This window comes from Podarcis tiliguerta (genome assembly GCF_965153285.1).
Source record: "Podarcis tiliguerta genome assembly, chromosome: 13".
Lineage (NCBI taxonomy): Eukaryota > Metazoa > Chordata > Lepidosauria > Squamata > Lacertidae > Podarcis > Podarcis tiliguerta.
In genome coordinates, this window is record NC_139546.1 from 10,465,890 (window position 1) to 10,487,324 (window position 21,435).

At 46.8% G+C, this 21,435-nt stretch overlaps 1 protein-coding gene and 1 long non-coding RNA gene across 6 annotated transcripts in view; one reads left to right on the forward strand and one right to left on the reverse strand.

Moving 5' to 3' along the window:
• The window catches only part of LOC310661717, a 44,234-nt gene that overhangs the window by 21,628 nt on the left and 1,171 nt on the right, over positions 1-21,435 (reverse strand). The window contains exon 2 of the long non-coding RNA XR_014504097.1: positions 11,659-11,740. This is a non-coding gene — a long non-coding RNA (uncharacterized lncRNA). The remainder of the gene's footprint in view (positions 1-11,658; positions 11,741-21,435) is intronic.
• On the forward strand, positions 3,961-19,431 carry TMEM106A (transmembrane protein 106A). Of its 5 annotated transcripts, none has more exons than XM_083407993.1 (10): positions 3,961-4,735; positions 4,903-7,139; positions 8,681-8,868; positions 12,260-12,513; positions 13,643-13,706; positions 13,843-14,002; positions 16,144-16,284; positions 16,369-16,412; positions 17,598-17,651; positions 18,523-19,431. In XM_083407993.1, the coding sequence occupies exons 4-10, from the start codon at positions 12,276-12,278 to the stop codon at positions 18,644-18,646; spliced, it is 825 nt and encodes a 274-aa protein (XP_083264119.1). In that variant the 5' UTR covers positions 3,961-4,735; positions 4,903-7,139; positions 8,681-8,868; positions 12,260-12,275; the 3' UTR covers positions 18,647-19,431. The 5 variants fall into 5 exon arrangements, with proteins under 5 accessions (XP_083264119.1, XP_083264117.1, XP_083264120.1 ...); XM_083407991.1 differs by having other exon boundaries at positions 3,979-4,186; positions 7,061-7,139; XM_083407992.1 differs by having other exon boundaries at positions 4,130-4,586; positions 7,061-7,139.

Consider the following 21,435-nt stretch of genomic DNA (forward strand, 5'->3'; position numbering starts at 1 on the left):
TTCTGGCACCTCTCAGGTGGGTGCCATTGAGGACTGCCCCCCCCCCATTCTCATTTTAAGAAGTCCAAAAAATGAACATTTCAAATCAAAATGGAAGCTGACCAGCATGGGCAAGTCTACAGTTTTTTTATCTACAACTTCACCTAGCTCCCAGCTGCATTTGGTCAAGCTACGTGGCAGGGCCAGTTCGTATTTCCTTTTCTTCAGATGGGCTTTAAAGTTTTCCACCCAGGCCTCCGTCATTGCCCAAGCATGCATTTGCGCAAGGGTCCTTCCAAGCTGCCCTAGCTATCCGTCTGAACCTAAGAGGAGAGAGGCGGGGGAACATTTGACCAGCACCAGAACCAGAGGCTACCCCTAAACCATTTAAAGGGACAGCTTGCCTTGGTTTTTAGCACCTCCCCGGGCGCTGAAAGTAGCTGTTCTCAAACTGGCATTTGTTCAGGGCTGTCCTGAGTCGCCTGGCAACTTACTGTAGTAGTAATAGTAATAAAATCAATTTTATTATTTATACCCCGCCCATCTGGCTGGCTTTCCCATAACAACTTCATAGTGAGTTCTGGCACCTATTTTTCTTTGGGGGGGGGGGGACACATGGAGTAGGTCTGAGGATTTGCTTACAAGAAAACAACATTACACTGAACAAGCTTTGTATAAAAGGTTGCCTCTTCCCTTGCCACCAGCGGTGCTAAGTGCTGCCTAAGGCGCTGTGGGTTAAACCACAGAGCCTAGGACTTGCTGATCAGAAGGTCGGCGGCTCGAATCCCCACAACGGGGTGTGCTCCCATTGCTCAGTCCCTGCTCCAGCCAACCTAGCAGTTCGAAAGCACATCAAAGTGCAAGTAGATTAATAGGTACCGCTCTGGCAGGAAGGTAAACAGCGTTTCCTTGTGCTGCTCTGGTTCGCCAGAAGCGGCTTATTCATGCTGGCCACATGACCCGGAAGCTGTACGCCAGCTCCCTTGGCCAATAAAGCGAGATGAGCACTGCAACCCCAGAGTCGGCCACGACTGGACCTAATGGTCAGGGGTCCCCTTACCTTTTAAATGCATGGCACTCTGTTGTTTTGCTCCAGCTCAGCACCCCTGAACCCAGAGCCAGAGGTCTGTGGGAGCTCTGTACATGTATATGTGTCTCAGGAAACAGCAGTAGGAATACTTTTCAAATAATGTATCCCTGGGTTTTTTTAAGAGAGCTTCTGAAACTTCTCTCTTTAAAAAAAAAACAACACACAAAAACTCAGCAGATTGTTTGCTAGATGCACAATCCACTGTTGAAAAGAAGTGGGAAAAGCACAACAGTCAACAAACTAAGCAAACTGCTTCAAATATCCTCAAGGGTTGACTTAAGGCATGGCCAAACCTGGCCCTGCAGATGTTTTGGGACTACAATTATCATCCCTGGCCACTGGCCCTGTTAGCTAGGTATGATGGGAGTTGTCCCAAAACATCTGGAGGGCCAAGTTTGGCGGCCATGCCTGACTGTCTTAAGCAAACCAAGGGACAGTTTTTATAGCACAAGTGTTTAATAATTAGCTGGCTTTTTTATGGGGAGAACAGAGACTTAACCACATAAAGAGCTTCTTATATTTCTGTCGGTGGCAGCGAGGTAACCAGATATTTTGGGACTACAACTGGAAGAGCTTGGGCAGTTCACTAATAGCAACGACAAATTTGGTCCATTGCTCCGATGGAGAAACTTGCCAAACGAATGCAGGCTTCAGAGGGACAACAAAAACAATTATTTTATTGAGATTTGGTACACGTTTCTTGGTAAGCCTAGTTTACAATTGCCAGGCACACATAGTAATCTTTGGCAAAATGTTATTAACTCTTGCATTATTATTATTATTTTCAGGAGCAGGGTGGGGTGGGGGAGACCTTACCTTTGTTTTTGTCATTATTATTTACTTGTAATAAAGTTACAAAAGATAATTGGGTGCTGTTTTGACCTTTGAAAGCCCCCAATAGCCTGGACTTGGGCAATTGTCAGAACAAGCAGCTCCTCTCATAAGCATTCGTGTCAGCTGAGATGAATTTGCTTCCCAAGATCAGGAGCGGACAGGTTTGGGGGCTTCTCTGCCATAGCATGCCCTGCAATTTCTCCCACCTAGCTTGTGTCTGCATGAATATTGTTTATTGTGGTTTTAGAAGTATTGGCACAAAGAACAAGATGTAATCAAGATATTAAAGGTAGAAGAGTGGGACAGAGACAATATAAATTAAAAGCATTTGCAGATGATGTGGTGATTATCGGTAGAAGAACCAAGAGTCAATCACGAAAGTATTACAAGGGATAAAAAATTTTGGTGAGGCAACAGGTCTTAAGATTAATAAAGATAAAACCAAAGTCTTGCTTAAGAATATGAATGATGAGAGTAAAAATAAATCCAGATGCGTCTGGATTAAAGATTGAAAGGAAGGCTAAGTATTTAGGCGTATGGGTAACAGCAAATAATATAAATCTGTATAAAGATAAGTATTTAAAAAGCTGGAAAGTTATTTGGAACAGAATGAATCTTTCACTATTAGGCAGTATTGAGTCTGTCGACCATAAAAATGAATGTATTATTTAGAATGTTATTTTTCTTTCAAACAATTCCGGTGATTGGCAAGGTGTTTCAATACATGACAAAAAGATATTTCTAAATATATTTGGCAAGGGGAAAAAACCAAGAATAAAATATAAAACACTGAGAGATGCAAAAGAGAGAGGTTTCTCCCTGCCAGATATGAGATTATATTATGAAGCATCTTGTCTTTGTTGTCTGAAAGAATGGGTGATATTGGAGAATTAATATATTCTAGACTTAGGTCATGATAATATTTTTGGTTGGCACTTATTTATGGTATGGAAAGGTAAAAGTACCGCATGAATGTTATGGATGTGGTGAAGGAAACCACGTCCTTGGCAAACCTTTCCAATTTTTGGACTCCTTGATTGCATTTCTATATATAGCTCTTTTTGCAAGGCATGCACATAATAATAATAATAATAATAATAATAATAATAATAATAATAATAATAAAAACACAAATAGAGCTACCGTCCTTGGCACACTTTCCTGGGCGTAACCCCAATTCGACAAAGTAGGATTTCTCAATAAGTCGGTGACCAATTTCACTATGTTCTGTGTTCTGGTGGATAGTTGGGCTGCTGGTGTTTCATCACCTTAAATCTAGATATTGTAAAACTATGCTTCAGTGGTATGGTCATGGGAAACAGGTTGTGCTTTTTTCACCATAGGGAGGACAATGGGGATCTTGGTTTGTGGCTGAGGAGGCGCAGACATAATGAGGAAATTCCACGGAAAAGTCTGGATTGCTCAATTTCCTCTCAGAGCAGTGAGAGCAACTGGAAGGACGGCTTTGCCCAGTTGTCATGGCGGCCCTCCAGGTGAAAAAGAGGACTTTGGAAGGAGCATAAATGGAGCGAGGAAAGGGGTTTATGTTCTGAATTGAGCGCAAAAAAAAGGGGGAAAAAATAGTAGCAAAGGGGGCGGGGAGAAAGCGAGTGAAAAACTAAACCTGGAACACTTCAGGCCATTACCTCAGTTACAAGTTGAGAAGCAAAAGACGGTTTAAAAACCGAGTATAGGCATTTTCGGAACGCGCCAATCTCCACGCGGCCTAGGGCCGCTAGCAGATGCTGGCCAACCATGACGTGGGAAAAGGCAACAACACGCATCTTCGAACCCCGAAGGCGACTTATTCGAAGCCGTGGGGCGATTCACCCACGAAGCCGTCGCCATTTATGGACCAGGGGAAGAATAAAACGCTATGCCGCCTTTTGCGGAAACTCCGCGTGCTGGAGGGAGGCTTTACTTTCGAGTAAAGGGCGCCGAAGCACCCCCCCGTTTACTCGCGAGTAAATGCCAGCGGCGTGGCCGGACTAGCCGTGCTTTTTTCGGGGCGAAAGCCTGGCAGGGTCCGTGCTCGGCTCCCCCCCCCCCAACCTATTTGAAATTAAGCGACGGCTAAAATCAGTCGCTGAGGGGAAAGCCGAGAGCAGACCGCCGCCATCGCCCCCTTCTCGGGCGGGAAATGCCCGCCGGGGGTGGAGCCGCTCGGGTGTCGCCCTCTCGGTGGCCGGAGGAGGGCGAGGCGCCGCCGGTTTTCGCTTTCGCTTCGTTCCGGAGTCCGCCGGACGCTGCAGCAGCCTGGCCGCTCTCCTCAGGCGGGGCGCGGTGAGCAGGTGTCCCCCTTGGGTCTCCTCTGAGGGGCCGCGTGCGACCACCGGCCCCTCGCCCCCTCGCTTCCTTCCCCTGCTGCCCCTTTCTCCTCTTCTTCTTTGCTGCGACTGCCCTGCCATTTCCTCTTTCTGGCTCTCGTTTTCTCTGCGCCTCAACAACCGGATCGTCAAATTTAAACCGGATCCTCAAATTTAAAGGATCCCGATCCCTCCCCAAACAGGCACCCAAGAGCCCCCTTCCCTGCAACACAGCCGGGGAAGCGCATGCCAGCCTCGCCTTCCTTGGCCCTAAGGTGGCTTTTTGCGAGGAGGAGGAGGAACAATGGCCATTTTGCAAAGTTATTAACTGGCGACAACATGGCCTGGTTGAGCAAACCAAGCAGGGAGTAGTTAAGGTGCTTGTCTGGATGCGGTTGGAGGATGGATGGCGGATCACAGATTGAGGTTGAATCCCGACAAGAAAGAAGGATTGTTTCTGGGGTTAAGGGACTACCTGGTCGTGAATGGGGCAACTGTGCCCCTGAAGGACCAGGTGCACAGCCCAGTGGCATAGCGTGGGTTGTCAGCACCCGGGGCAAGGCAAGTAATTTGCGCCCCCTAACCCGTGGATTTGCGCCCCCTAACCCGTGGATTTGTGCCCCCTAACCCCCAGATGTTGCGCCCGGTGCAGCCGGCCCCCTCTGCACCCCCCACGCTACGCCACTGGCGCAGCCTGGGCATAGCTGTCAACTTTCAGATTTGAAAATCAGGGATCAGCAGCCTCACCTGTCCCAGGGACAGTCTACAGGATATCTAACAATCCGGGATAGCAGCGGGAAACGGCGCTGGAATTAGGGAATTTCCTGCAAAAAAAGGGAAGGTTGACAGCTATGCGCCTGGGAGTCATTTTGGGCTCACAGCCGTCCGTGAAGGCACAGGTCAATTCTGTGTCCAGGGCAGCTGTCAACCAGCTCCATCAGGTATGCAGGCTGAGACCCTACCTGCCTACGCACTGTCTCGCCAGAGTGGCGCATGCTCTGGTTATCTCTCGCTTGGACTACTGCAATGCGCTCTATGTGGGGCTACCTTTGAAGGTGAGCCGGAAACTACAAGTAATGCAGAATGCGGCAGCTAGACTGGTGACTGGGAGCGGCCGCCAAGACCACATAACACCAGTCTTGAAAGATGTTTCTGAGAGGGACACAGGTGGCGCTGTGGTCTAAACCACTGAGCCTCTCAGGCTTGCCAGTCAGAAGGTCGGCGGTTCAAATCCCAGCAAGGGGTGAGCTCTTGTTGCTCAGTCCCAGCTCCGGCCAACCTAGCAGTTCAAAAGCACACCAAAAGTGCAAGTAGATTAATAGGTACCACTCCGGCAGGAAGGTAAACGGTGTTTCCGTGCTCTGCTCTGGTTGTGCCAGAAGCGGCTTAGTCATGCTGGCCACATGAACCAGAAAAACTGTCTGGGGACAAACGCCGGCTACCCTCAGCCTGTAAAGCGAGATGAGCACCGCAACCCCAGAGTTGTCGGCAACTGGACTTAACTGTCAGGGGTCCTTTACCTTTACCTTTTTACGTTTCCGAGCACAATTCAAAGTGTTGGTACTGACCTTTAAAGCCCTAAACGACCTCGGCCCAGTATACCCGAAGGAGTGTCTCCACCCCCATTGTTCAGCCCAGACACTGAGGTCCAGCTCCAAGGGCCTTCTGGCGGTTTCCTCATTGCGAGAAGTGAGGTTACAGGGAACCAGGCAGAGGGCCTTTTCAGCAGTGGTGCCCTACCTGTGGAATGCCCTCCCATCAGATGTCAAGGAGATGAGTAACTATATAAATTTTAGAAGACATCTGAAGGCAGCCCTGTATAGGGAACCCTTTTAATGTGTTATGTTTTGTTTTGTTTTTATATGTTGGAAGCCCCACAGAGTGGCTAGGGCAACCCAGTCAGATGGGTAGGATATTATTATTATTATTATTATTATTAGTGTTATGGAGCCCTAGGCTACTGTGCAATACTTCAAAATGTAGTAAGCCAGCCTCCTTTATTTGGGTGTTGGTCTCCTGAGTGGTACTTCAGCCAGTTGAGATTCCTTCATTACAGGGGGTTGGACTAGATGACCCTTAGAGTCCCTTCCAACTACAGTGGTACTTCGGGTTACAGATGCTTTAGGTTACAGACTCTGATAACCCAAAAATAGTACCTCGGGTTAAGAACATTGCTTCAGGATGAGAACAGAAATCGTGCTCCCGTGGCGCAGCAGCAGGAGGCCCCATTAGCGGTGGTATCTCAGGTTAAGAACAGTTTCAGGTTAAGAACGGACCTCCAGAATGAATTAAGTTCTTAACCTGAGGTACCACTGTACATTTCTATGGTTTTATACTACTACAGGCAGGAAGGTAATCTCAGCCCCATCTAAAGCTACTTTTGCCAACCAAAACTCCTTAATCTTTCCAAACAAGCTTCAAACTTGGTCAATCTTTGCTTTTCTGTCCACGTTTAGCTCCCCGCCATCTACTTCCAGTATATAGAAAAGGCAGTGATCTACCCATTGGCATTTTGGGGGGGAGGGTTGACCAGAGTTGTCCACCGCTGACAATAGCACACAGCGCTACAGCAGCCAGTAGACAAATGAGCCCATCTCATTGCCCTCCATGCCAGGGAGGAAATAAACGTGAACGTGCCACACCTCCTAATATGGGTCCCGCAATCAACCGGTTGGACATGCCTGGTATATATCTTCCCAAGTAGGGTTGTCATTTCATCAGCCTGGGATGTTCCTGGGCTTTATTTACAGCAGCTAATCTAAATTGTAGTGAAATCAGTAGTTAAAACTCTTCACAGTTTGAGGATGAAGTGCTGCCACCTGCTAATGTTTTGTTAATCTGCTTGTTAAAGGCACAGTGACAGAGGTTGACTGAAGAGTTGTAGCACTACTCCCAAGCCTTCATGCTGCTTTCAGTGCTCATCCTGTGAGGTATGTGCAACCTGTATTTCTGGGTTACCTTTCTAGGTGATCTTGAGTTTTGAATAGAAGGAACAGCTCACCCCATTAAAACACAAAGAAGGGGATAAGTCTCCTTTGTGTGTGAATGAAGCCTGCCCCTTTTAAAAGAGCTGAATCTCTGCTATAGTCAGTTTATAAAAAGAGTGTGTTTATCTAGAACTGCTCCTTTTCTAATCCCAGATATGCAGTACTTGTTCAGGCTGCTAAACCCTGCACTTGGCTAGGCAGAGGTATTGAGAATCCACACTGTTTTAAAATAGAATAGATTGGCACAAGTTTGGAACTGGGGGAAAGCTTTGCATAGGTTGAGAGATACTTTTCTGAATTGTGACGTTTTGTGGGCTGTGGCTCATATTGAGTCTGCAGTTTTTCCTTTTCATTCTTTATAGAAGGCTGAGGAAACCACAGGTCGGCTAGGTTCTTGAGCAGGACTCTATCTTGTCTAAGCCTTGTTATCACTGAACCTGATTCAAAGCAAATGCTTCAATCAGCACAGGTCAAAATCAGATTAACAGTTTAATATCTGAAGTTGTAACAGCTATGAAAGATAAACACTGCTAATTAATGTTAAGGTCAAAAGTTATAGTTCACTAAGTCAAAAGTCAACACTTTGTAGTTTCCAACACTGTGTATCTAGTAGCCTCCACAATTGAGAATGTTTGTAAAATATTTGAATCGGTAGAATATACATTTATTTTGTTGGTAAATTTGAGTTAGCAGGAGGACTTGCTGGAAAATGTTCTCTCTCCATTTCTACCCTGTTGAACTCATCTTTATTTCTTTGAGTACACATGTGACCTTTCTCAGCAGAAATCCACGATTCCTCTTCTTCTTTTCTTTTTTCTTTTCCCTTTTTTTATTAAAGAGTTTCTTGATTTACAAAAGTGTGTGCAATGTCTTTCTCTTGCATTCTTTTTCCATGTAACATTTTTACAAGTCAGTTTCATTTGTTGAAATTAGGAAGAAAAGGGGGAAAGAGGTGGAGGGGGGAAGATGGGTGGGGGTGGGGTCGGGTGGCGATGTTTCTATTTTACTTACAATATGTAGGGTTTGGTATCAGCATTGCTTGTGCAGGTTCTTTGCTGTTCACTTGTGTTCCTTTGGTGGTGAGAGCGGTTGGGGTTGGCCTAGGGCGTGGTTATTCATTTGTGGTTGGCTGTGGTGGTCTTTGTTTTCATGTGTGAGTGGGGTAGGCGGGTGTTTCGGAACAGGTTAGCCATACTGATTTGATGGATTTTTGTCATTGTCTTGTTGGGCTGTGTGTGTGATAAAGGGGAGCCATACCGGGGTGAAGGTGTCTTCTTCTGTTTGTCCCCGTGTCAGTTTCAGTTTATTGGTTAATTTTTCTAGTAGGGCTGTTTCCCATACTATTTGCTACCACGATTCCTCTTCTGAGGGTAGGTGGGAATCAAACAGCAGTGTTTGAAACCTGGTGATAAATTATTTCTCAAATTTACCGTATATCTCCCCTTTCTCTCCCCCTGCAAACCAATTTTCTCCTCCTCCCCCAGTCATTCCTACTTTGCTTCCCCAAGATATGATTCGTGGCATTGAAAGGACTTCCTTAGAGGAAATGTTAAACATCTGACACTGGTTGGGGCCTGTTCTGAGAGTCTGCTAGTATTCACCTCTGATACTTGGCCTAAGTAGGGACTTCTGAGAGTGATTCTTTCCTTGCTTCTGGCTCCCCATCTGCCAGGTAAGAACTGTGCCCATCTCAAGCTCCTTCCAATAAGTTAGGTTGATTATCCCTTCATACAGTTGCTGAAAGAAACCAGCCATGGGTTTAGCCAAGGGGCAGCGGGGAGGGGGCAGCTGCCCCTCCATACCAAGTAAAACAATAGAAATATCAATCACATCAGTTCTGCCCCCCAACAAAGTCCTGTCCCCGCCCCCCATAAAAATCCTGGCCATGCCCACGAAGCCAGCTGTCTTTAAGCCATATCTCCAGAATTTGCTGCTGAAAACAACTATTGGTTATTGGCTTGTTTTGTTAGTGCTTTTATTACATATGTTGTTTTTTAACCTTGTGTTTTTTATGCTCTGAGATCTATGGATGAAGGGTGGTATACAAATTTTATAAATAACAATAAATAATAAGTGCCTCTCTCTGCAAACTCAGGCAGCAAGCACTGACAGAAATTGAGAAACAAGAGGGATGAATTATGGTAACATGTTTTAGGGGGAACCTCAGTGTTTGCAGAACTACCAAAAAAAAAAGTTTTTAAAAAGCCTAATGTGAAGACTGAGCATACTCAGTCGCAATGAAACGTTTAATGTCAGTTGAAGGAGAAAAGCAGAAGACTGGGGAAGCCCTGCTTGAGCTTCTTACAGTTTATGGTTTCCTGAAGGAAGGGTTGGCTACCTGGCTGGCTGGCTGGCTAGCACCCTGAACAGGAACACTCCACGTTCGGCAAAAGATTCCTGCATTGCAGGGGTTTGGATTAGTGACTGTTGGATGTCCATTCCAACTCTGCAATTCTGTGATGCTGTATCTGACCAGAGGCAAATGTGGTATCAGTTTATACCCTAGGGGTGGGGAGCCTCAGGCCCATTGGCCAAATGTGGCCCTCTAAGCCTTCCTATCTGGCCCTTGAGATTCTCCCCAGGCCACACACCCTATTGGTCCTGCTTCTCACCCTCCTTAAGTGTTTCTCCATCACTGGAACATGTCCTTGGACTATAATATTGCCTCTTGCAATAAACAGAGGGTGAATTGAATGGGTGAAGGGTTGGAGGAGAGGCAGAAATAAGAGCTAATTTGTCATTGTCTAGGGGGCAACGATTCTTTCAGGGGCGCAAGATCACCTAACTACGGCTCTGGTTTCAAACTGCTTTCAGTTCTCTGAAGCATTGCTTTTGAACTTACAAGTCTGAAGGAAATGGGAGAAAAGGGGAGAAGGAGGAGACAAGTTTGAATGGCAGAAGGAGATGAGTTTGCATATGACAGAGTAGGGCATGTTGAATTTTTCAAATTCCAAAAATGAGGGGTGCTCAAAAGTTGAAACATGACATGGGAATTCAAGGTGTATTTTGGTTAAATTAATATAATTCAGTTTTGCTTGGTGAGTGAAATGTGTGTGAAATTGCATAGAAAATTGTTAAAATGATTGCCTGATTGCCAAGTACTTCCAGTTACATATATTTGTTATTTTTATTATTAAGCGTTACCTGACTTTTTCAGAAGGTGAAATTATAATTATTTGGTTTTCCCAAAGAACTTTATGTGCTTCTTCATCAAATGTAGACTTGCAAATTTAAATGTTGTCCATTCACAAAAATAATAGCAGGTTCAAGTGCCTCACTCTCAAAAAGTTATGTTTAAGACACCCTCACTGGGGAAAAAAATTTGCAAAAAAATTCACCCTCCTAAAATGGCACAGAGGGAAAATGCAAATGTTAATACATTCCTCTTTACCCAAGCCTTTGGCCATTAAATAATCTGCTAAATAGGGGCGGGAGGACTGTTGTGGTTATTTTATTATCATTATGTGTATTATGTTTTTATTATTATGCTGTGTAAATTATGTTCTTAAGGTTGTAATAATAATTTTTTAAAAAATTATTTATACCCCGCCCATCTGACTGAGGCTGGATCTAGACATGTCTAAGAGGCGATTCAGTTAAACACGTAAACTCATACAGGGAAATCGGGTAGGGGGAAAATGGGACTCTACACCGCCATCTGGTGTCACAGTGTTATATCGCATATACAACACATACAAAACACTTTTTCTTTACCAATTTAGCTGAGTCCTGGGTTGCCTCAGCCACACCTCCCTGGGATTCAAATTGAATAAATAAATATAACAACAACAGCAGTTCAAATATGGTAACCAAAAGAGCCAAACACGTTTGAATGTATATCAGTGATGGGGAACAGGTGGCTCTTTAGACATGGCTAGACCACAGCTCCCATCATCCCTGACCCCTGACTACGCTAGCTGGGACTGGTGGGAGTCCAACAACATCTGACGGACCACAGGTTCCCCATCTCTGAGGTAAACCATTCCAACAGCCTTCTGGCAGATCCCTCCCTGAGACAAGTGAAGCTACAGGGAACCAGGCAGAGGGCCTTCTCGGCAGCGGCGTCCTCCCTGTGGAACGCCCTCCCAGCAGATGTCAAGGAGATAAATAAGTATACAACTTTTAGAAGACATCTGAAGGCAACCATAGAATCTTAGAGTTGGAAGAGACCACAAGGGCCATCGAGTCCAACCCCCTGCCAAGTAGGAAACACCATCAGAGCACTCCTGACATATGGTTGTCAAGCCTCTGCATAAAGACCTCCAAAGAAGGAGACTCCACCACACTCCTTGGCAGCAAATTCCACTGTCGAACAGCTCTTACTGTCAGGAAGTTCTTCCTAATGTTTAGGTGGAATCTTCTTTCTTGTAGTTTGGATCCATTGCTCCGTGTCCGCTTCTCTGGAGCAGCAGAAAACAACCTTTCTCCCTCCTCTATGTGACATCCTTTTATATATTTGAACATGGCTATCATATCACCCCTTAACCTCCTCTTCTCCAGGCTAAACATGCCCAGCTCCCGTAGCCGTTCCTCATAAGGCATTCCTTGTATTGGGAAGTTTTAACGTTTGACATTTTATTATGTGTTGAAAGCTGCCCAGAGTGGGTGGGGCATAAATAATAAAATTAGTAGTAGTAGTAGTCACAAAGGGGAAAAGGTATTGCTGGGGAATGTAATTTTGTTGTGGCAGGTGTGCCTTCCAGGTGTCCTTGATCCTTAGGCTCATTTAAGAAATCAAGTACTGCCTTTGGGGACCCACAAGACCATGGGTAAGCAAACTAAGACCCGGGGGCCGGATCCGGCCCAATCACCTTCTAAATCTGGCCCGCAGGTGGTCCGGGAATCAGCGTGTTTTTACATGAGTAGAATGTGTGCTTTTATTTAAAATGCACCTCTGGGTTATTTGTGGGGCATAGGAATTTGTTCATTCCCCCCCCCCCAAAAAAATAGCCCGCCCCCCCCCCACAAGGTCTGAGGGGCAGTGGACCAGTCCCCTGCTGAAAAAGTTTGCTGACCCCTGCACAAGACCCTCAGATCTTCATTTATTAAAGTCTCTTTGTCAGACAGCATCCCTGAACAATGGACAGAGTCCTCTCGTGGCTGAGGAAACTCTGCGGCAAGGAAGAGGCCGAGGAAGAAAAAGGAGAACGCGACTCGCTACGGGAGAAAAGTTCGGGGGATGAGGATGAAGCACCCTACTATGGCACCATCAACGGAGGCAATGCTGCAGAGGCGTCCTGCGCTCCTTGTGTTGGCGCTGCCAGCCGTGGCTCCGTCACCTGCCCTACGTGCCAGGGCACCGGGAGGATCCCCCGAGGTAAGTTTCAGCTCCAGACCTTCTGTTGCCCAGGTTCTTCCAAAGCTAATGTAGGAAGAGCCCCGCTGGATCCTGTTTCCCAGATCTTTCCCAGAAGCCGACAAGCAGCTCTTGAAGGCACCAGCCTGTACAACTAGCTGATCCAGACATACTTAAAACAGCTGGGGGTTTTTTAAACAGAGACACAAATGTCTTCACAAGTTCTGCTACATCTTGCTTAAGAAGGAAATGGCCCAAATTACATGCAATGTTCTGCATTGAGATGTACCGTATTTTTCGTCCCATAGGACGCTCCGTCCCATAGGATGCACCTACTGTTTTGGGGGGGAAATAAAGGAAATTTTCCCCCCTTTATTTCCCCCCCAAAACCAGGTCAGGGAACAGTGGGATGGCGGCGCTGCGCCTCCCCGCTGTCCCCCGAGCTTGTGGGGCTGGCCGATGTCTGCCCGGCGCAAGGGGCGCTGTGCTTCAGGGCACCCCACGCGCCGGGCGGCAGGCTGCGGACACCTGCGTGAAGCACGGGGCGTCCTCCAGAGGGCGCCCCGTGCTCCGCGCTGCAGGCTGCCGCCCGCAAGCCTTGCGCTCCCGGGGGAGTTCCCCCCGGTGCGCAAGGCTTGCCGACACCTGTGCGAAGCACGGGGCGTCCTCCGAAGGGCGCCCCGTGCTCCGCGCTGCAGGCTGCCGCCCGCAAGCCTTGCGCTCCCGGGGGAGTTCCCCCCGGTGCGCAAGGCTTGCCGACACCTGTGTGAAGCACGGGGCGTCCTCCGGAGGGCACCCCGTGCTCCGCGCTGCAGGCTACCGCCCGCAAGCCTTGCGCGCCCGGGGAACTCCGGGTGCGCAAGGCTTTCAGAAAGCTGCCTGGAGAGCGAGAGGTGTCGGTGCGCACCGACACCTCTCGCTCTCCAGGCTTCAGCGAAAGCCTGCATTCGCCCCTTAGGACGCACATTTCCCCTTCACTTTTGGAGGGGGGAAAGTGCGTCCTATAGGGCGAAAAATACGGTATATACTGTTCTCTTCATTGGACCAGATCTGTGCTCCCCTGCATTGAGTGGTGTTTTCCAGGCCTTTGCTTATTCTGTCTTTTTCTCTCTTTTTCTCTCTCTCCCTTCCTCCTCTACTCCCATTCCAGAGCAAGAACAGCAGCTGGTGGCCCTCATTCCATACGGAGACCAGCGGCTCAAGCCCAGGCGAACGTAAGTCCACTGTGTCTTTGTTGATGATGCTCCCTGCCCTTCTTCCCGCCGTCTCTTTCCTAACTTTGCTGCCAGCAATCTGATTCTTTTGTGGCGGTTCAGCTACTGCTAACCTGCCTTCCTCCTGTTTTTGCAGGAAGCTGTACGTATGTCTCACAGTGGCCATCTGCCTGCTGATGACAGGGCTCATGATGTATTTCCTGTTTCCACGCTCCATTGCGGTGGTCCCTGCCGGACTGAATTTCTCATCTATATCCTTTGACAATTCTACTTACAGCATCACCCTTAATATGACTGTGAGTCCCTGGGGGTTGGTGGGACAGGGGTTGTATCGCATTCATGTCACAAAATCTATTTTCTTCTTAAATTGAGATTGTGATTAATGTAATGCGTGGGTTGCTATGGGGTTGTTGTTGTTGTTTTTAATACAATTACTGGGCTCAGAGCTGCCTGGAAGATGCATCTTCTTGAGTTAGAGGGGCTTCTAGATCAGAGATCTCTGCAACTTGGTTGTAACTGCGCTGTGTGCAGAGGAAAAATCCATTATGTCTATGAAAAGAGGCATCCTTTATCACCGCACATGTTCCAAGGCTGAGAAGTGACATTCAAAGCAGGTTGTGGGACTCAACTTTGCCCCAAATTTAAGACTTTATCAATGGAACAAAGGAGCAGGTGACTAAAGGAGCCTGTTGTAAATGAGATTAGGAAAAATTAAAACCGCCTTTTTGTTTAGTCCAGGGGTCAGCAAACTTTTTCAGTCCACTGTCCCTCAGACCTTGGGGGGGGGGGCAGACTATATTTTGAAGAAGAAAAATGAACAAATTCCTATGCCCCACAAATAACCCAGAGATACATTTTAAATAAAAGGACACATTCTACTCGTGTAAAAACACCAGGCAGGCCCCACAAATAATCCAGAGATGCATTTTAAATAAAAGGACACTTTCTACTCATGTAAAAACACGCTGATTCCCGGCCCGTCAGTGGGCCAGATTTAGAAGGCGATTGGGCCGGATCCGGCCCCTGGGCTTTAGTTTGCCTACCCATGGTCTAGTCCTTATACTGTACTCAGCACATTACACTCAAATGCAAATGGCACACCATACAGATGTGGGCAGAAGCAAGCAACGTCCTACGGGCAAACGCATTTCCATTTTTGCTTGTATCAATCTGTGCTGGATGAGTACAAGACACCAAGAGGGCACCAGATTGGTTTATACAAAAAGAGTGAAGTTTATTACACCTGAAACTGTTTCTGATCTAGTATTGTCATTGACTTTCCCTCCTGCCAGTCATTCCTTAGGATCAGGGAAAGGGTCTCAAGTAGTACCTAACAGGAATCTTCTACCGGGCTTAACCTAGCCCAAATATCAAGGCCAGTTCCATGCTCTGTACAGAGCTTTGTACTGCGCAGAGATGATTCATGTTGGTCTCACGCATGGGTAGGCAAACTAAGGCCCAGGGGCCGGATCTGGCCCAATCGCCTTCCAAATTCAGCCTGCGGACGGTCTGGGAATCAGTATGTTTTTACATGAGTAGAATGTGCCCTTTTATTTAAAATGTATCTCTGGGTTATTTGTGGGGCATAGGAATTTGTTTATTCTCCCCCCAAATATAGTCCCCCCCCCACAAGGTCTGAGGGACAGTGGACCGGCCCCCTGCTGAAAAAGTTTGCTGACCCCTGGTCTCACGGAACAGGTGAGACCATATCAGATGGGTCACCTGATCTTTAGCATCTTCCTTTTCAGTGTGTCGAAAATACTTTCTGGATCCATTGTGAAATGTGAAAGCCCTCCTCCATGCCTTAATAATACAGTGGTGCCTCGCAAGACGAAAAGAATCCGTTCCGCGAGTCTCTTCGTCTAGCGGTTTTTTCGTCTTGCGAAGCAACCCCATTAGCAGATTAGCGCTATTAGCGGTTTAGTGGCTATTAGCGGCTATTAAAGGCTTAAGGGATTAGCGGATTAGCTGCTAAAAGGCTATTAGCAGCTTAGTGCCTTAGAAAAAGGGGGTGGGGAGCGAAAAAAAATCACAGGAACTCGCAAGACATTTTCGTCTTGCGAAGCAAGCCCATAGGAAATTCGTTTTGCGAAGCACCTCCAAAACAGAAAACCCTTTCGTCTAGCGGGTTTTCCGTCTTGCGAGGCATTCGTCTTGCGGGGCACCACTGTATTTCATCCAGAGTTCCCCTTTGCTCCAGACCTCAATCCCTGCTGTATTCTCCCTCTCTGCCCCTGTGTGTTTATCTAATGTACAGACTCGGCATTCGGCTTTTTCTATGGCATCATACATTTGGATAGGGCAGCAGAAGCAGCAGGGTGCTAATTATGGGATAAATATTCAGTCGCGGAGCAGATGGACACACATGTACCAAGATGTCAAATTTATCAACTCATCCCACGTAACTCATACTGCCTACCTGTCTTGCTCTCTCTAGAATATGCTGAATGTGACAAACAACAACTTTTACACTGTGCATGTGTCTCAGCTTGCTCTCGAAGTCTTGCACAAGGCACTGGTGATTGGGAAAAACACTGTGACGACACAGCTGGACATCAGACCTTTACACGGGGCTCAGGTGAGGACCATGCTAAAGTGTGTGTAACAGAGAAGCAGTAGACAAGCAGCCCAAATTAACTTGCTCTTTCTTATTTATTTGCAGATGCATTACAGTGTCTCAAGTAAAATCATGGATAATAACACTTAGTAAGTATGTCTCTGAAATCTATCCCTGCACTTGGGGGGGAAAAAATCTCAATTCAAGTTATGCTGTCAATTGATGGAATTTTTTTTATAATGACTTTAACCAATTGTGGCTGGCAAACTTATATGTTTCAGACTTAAGGAAGATGCCTTTGTTTTTTAAAAAAAAAACACCATTGAACAAATTGACTGCTTTTTAAGTATGAACAAGTTACAATTTCTTAAACAAATGCTTCAATTTTAGAAGGAAATATCAGCATTAATTTTTTTTATTGAATTACCGTATTTTTTGCTCTATAAGACGCACCAGACCACAAGACACACCTAGTTTTTGGAGGAGGAAAACAAGAAAAAAAAATATTCTGAATCTCAGAAGCCAGAACAGCAAGAGGGATCTCTGTGCAGTGAAAGCAGCAATCCCTCTTGCTGTTCTGGCTTCTGGGATAGCTGCGCAGCCTGCATTCGCTCCATAAGACGCACACACATTTCCCCTTACTTTTTAGGAGGGAAAAGGTGAGTCTTATAGAGCAAAAAATATGGTATATAATGCATAGTGTCCCCATTACAGCAATGCAGCACAGCTAAAATGGACTTTGAAAATAAGCCAGTTCAAGCCCATCAGCACTGCCCAAGATCCAGACAGATGGCTTAGTATCTGGTTAGTGGGTTACAGTGAAGGAAGAGGCACAGTGAGACTAAGTAGATGCTTAGGTATCTAGATCTATATAAGAGAGCTAGGATAGTTGTTAGAGAAGCTACAGCAGACACACTTAAGATCCCGCCTGCATTATGCATTTAAAGCCGTATCATACCACTTCAAAGAGTCACGGCTTCTCCCAGAGAATCCTGGGAACTGTAGTTTGTTAAGGGTGTTGCTGAGAGTTGCGAGAAGACCCCCAGTTCTCCTCACAGACCCAGAGCTCCTTGGAGAGCGGAATTGATTGTTGAATCACTGCTTTAATGGGGGGGGGGGAGCTAAGGCAGAAAATTAGAACGGCAAAGAACTATGTATCTATGGCTTGTCTGTGTTGCTGAGTGTGCTGCTCAATTCAAGAAATATCCCAGCTTCAGAACTTGAGTTGTGGGCCTGTTTGTGACAAGAGACAGAAAAACCCATCCCCATTAAGTTCTGCATTCAAAGCGTTGGCATCAGCAGCCGGAAACTAATTATCTTCCCTTCTCTTTCAGCAACATTTGCACGTGGTCCAAAATAAAAGTTCACAATGTTCTCCTGCACATACAGTAAGCGTCATTTCCTTGACGGTAATCTGACGAGTTTCTGATCTCCCTCTCCCGCCCTGCCTCCTGCTCCATCCTCAGTTCTTTCCTCCAGCCAATAGCATAGATTTCCCCATGACAGTCCCCTGCACCTGGCTGGGCATTTTCTTCCCACCACCAGTCAAATTCATGACATCTTTTAAGCTCCACTTTCTCCCTCTCGGTCCCAAGATCATGTCACCCTTCCCCAGAAGTCCTTGCAGTGGCTCTACCAGCTTTCAGTCTTTTAATCTTCTCCTCCTTGGCACCCTGATTCGTTCTTCTCCCCCTCTTTTCAATCCCACCACGCACAAACCCCCTTCGCTGCACTCCAGCCCCTTGGCCACCGGGCCCCCGTTTTGTTCATTTTAAAGTATTTATACTGTGCCTTTCAGCCCAAAGTGAAACAAAATTGCAGCTCCGCCCAATTAATCTGCCCCTTGATCCCGCACTGTTTGGGGACCCCTTTGAGCTTGAAGGCCAGCCCTATCCCTGACTCTTCCCAGAACAAACCTATCCACCCCCTTGCTTGCTCTTGTGTTGACTGCTGGCTGACTTTCCCCCTTCTATGTCCTTACTGGTCGTTGTCGGTCTCTTTCATCTGACTCCCATTTCTTCCCTGCTTATCTAATGTAGATTATAAGCCCAAAGGGCAAAGGCTGGAATCATTTTTGTGTCCTGTACAGTCCTGGGCTTGAACTCTAGACTTGAATTAAGCTATGGTTGGAAACATGGAGGTGGTGAAGAGGAGGGCAGGGCTTTGTACGTCTTTGGTGGGTTGTGTCAGGTTGGGAACTAGACTTGGGGAAGTCATCATGGCTGTCAATTTTGAGCCTGTCTTTCTCTCCCTCTCCAGGGGTACTGTGACTTGCTCATACCTTGCTCACTCGGAGCAGTTGGCCTTTGAAAACTACCAGTATGTGGACTGCAGAGGTAATGTCATGCTTCCTGGGGTGTCTGGCTCCTCCTGTTCCCCATAGCTGCTGTTAACTCCCGGAGGAGAAACTGTCTGCCACATCTTCCGCCCTCTGCAATGAAATCGCAGCAGCAGCAGCAACATTTTCATCCCTCCTGTAAACTGTGGGGTCAGGAAGGGAAAGGTGTTTCAGTGTTGCTAGTTCTGCTGCTAAGACGAGGGGCAGCCTCATCAGGATATAGAGATTTGGGTGATGCTGTTTGACAACATATATCTTGAGGGACCAGCAGAAATGCATCTGATTGTGGAAGATAGAATCCAAGAAAAGCATGCTGGAGCTTTGGGATTTTGCGCTGGAGTTTGCATAGCTTTGGGCTGTGCGCGTCCAACCCCGACTGGCCAGATTGGATTGATCTTCTACAAATGTTTTCTGGCCTGAAGAAGTGCCAAGTGTGTGCTTTATGGGAAGGCTGGAGTTTACCTTTGATGTCGTTGTTCAAAACAATCTTCCCTCCCTAAGCAGCAGAGAACTATGGACTTTGCACTCTTTACTTGCACAGGCAAACACTGCTTCTAAATGAGGCTGTATGTTTACTCATCTCTCATCCCACTGGCCTCCTCCTGACCATTGGATCAGCCCTTTGCAATGTGTGGCGGAGGCGGAGTACACAAAGGTTTTGGAAGTCACAAATGTATTATTCCATGTTCAAATCCTGTCTTTCTAAATGCACCCCTCTCCCTTCTGGGCAGAGTCGGGGAGATAATAAAATCATGCTGACCTCCATTTTCTTTCAGATTGCACAATTCTCAAAAAAAGTACTCCAGAATAAATAGTCTCATGCATTGTTATTGGAGGCGGTGTGCTGTTGCTTCTTTGCTTACACATTGTGATGGAAGATGTTTTTGGCTGTGTGTGTGTGCAGTGCTGCCTGGTGGCGAGTTGAAATTATTGCACAAGAGAACTTTGTAGATGAGGAAGAAAGATGTCTGATACTCTTAAGGCTGTGTGCACACCAGGGCAGGCATAGGCAAACTCGGCCCTCCAGATGTTTTGGGACTACAACTCCCATCATCCCTGACCACTGGTCCTGTTAGCTAGGGATGATGGGAGTTGTAGTCCCAAAACATCTGGTGGGCCGAGTTTGCCTATGCCTGCACCAGGGCATTTATGTGCATGTGAGTTGCATAGATCTGATTTTTCAGTGTGCTTTTTTTTGGTGCACTTTTGCCCACAAATTTAAATCTCTCTGTATTTTCCTTCCGCATTGGGCAGAGCTTGACTGGATGCATTTGTGCTGTGTGGTGTTACATCCTCCCTTCAATTGGAACTTTCCTGATTCCTGCAAGTTCTGGAAATCTGAGACCCATTGTAGGTGTGCGTGCAGGTATTTGTTTACCTGTTTTGCCTCTAATTGCATGACAACAAACTTCCACCCTAGCCGATGTTTCGTAGTAAATGAGCCAGATTTTAATTTTAATGTTTTTTGAAATACAAGTTGTTTTTTTGTTCCACCAGATTTGTGCAAGATAGCAGCTCTCCCATCCCTCGAAAAGTGTTTTTTGAGGTAGAGAACCAGCAGCCCACCACCTTATGAGGCCTAATAATGACCAGGCAGGTGGAAGCACTGGCGCCCCCAATCTGCAGGCCCTCCCAATACAGAGCGCTGTGAGTCAGCTCAGAGAAGAGCATAAAACTGCATTTCACACAGAGGCACAACACACTAAGGCAGGACAGAGAAAGTGATTTGTGCAAGCCTGTCCGTCCCCCCCCCACCGCCTGTTTTTCCTTTCCTGCCTCCTGTACCTGCAAAGGCCTTTTTTAAAAAAAATACATCGTGGTTTTTTAAGTGAGCGTTTTGAAAACAATAAATACTGCAAACGTGCCTTCAGCAGCGACAGATGGAGGTAGACACCCTGGAGCCTTTACTGTGAGCTGTTGGGGAAATGGCTAGGGATGTGCTCAGCTGATGAGCAAAACAGAAGTGGGCATTTTGTCCTAAGAGTGCACTTGGTGTGGCAAATCCCCACGCTTGTTGCTTCGGTGCATCTCCGTTCAAGTAGCAAGTCATTTTACGTTGGATTGTTTTCTTTCACCGAATTATCCAGATTGGAGAAATCCAAATTAGTTGGAGAGGAAACTGCAGGTTAGCCACTTGAATGAGGATGATATATGGATGGTGTGGAAGTTTGCATACATGGGATGCCCTGAGTCCACTTTAAACTGCCACGTGTACATGCCCTAAGTAAGCTTCCTTCCATACCAGCCCTTTTCTGTGAAACGGCTTTTGCTATGTTACATTTTGCAGAGAGTCCAGAGGTGCAAATCTCTGCAACCCTGTGTTTGTATGTTTTTTCAGCCATGATTCGTAACGGATTCTATTTACTTTTGCAATAAAATGTGCAACTGCAGCACTGTCCTACGTGGAGTGGAAAACATCTGAGGAAGCTTCTGGGGGGTTCTTACGCTTTTAACTAAAAGTTTCCTTTTTGCAGGTCCTACGTGTTTTATTAAAGGGACGTGGGTGGCGCTGTGGGTTAAACCACAGGGCCTAGGACTTGCCGATCAGAAGGTCGGCGGTTTGAATCCCCGCGACGGGGTGAGCTCCCGTTGCTCAGTCCCTGCTCCTGCCAACCTAGCAGTTCGAAAGCATATCAAAGTGCAAGTAGATAAATAGGCACTGCTCTGGCGGGAAGGTAAACGGCGTTTCCATGCGCTGCTCTGGTTTGCCAGAAGCGGCTTAGTCATGCTAGCCACATGACCCGGAAGCTGTACGCCAGCTCCCTTGGCCAATAAAGCGAGATGAGTGCCGCAACCCCAGAGTCAGTCACGACTGGACCTAATGGTCAGGGGTC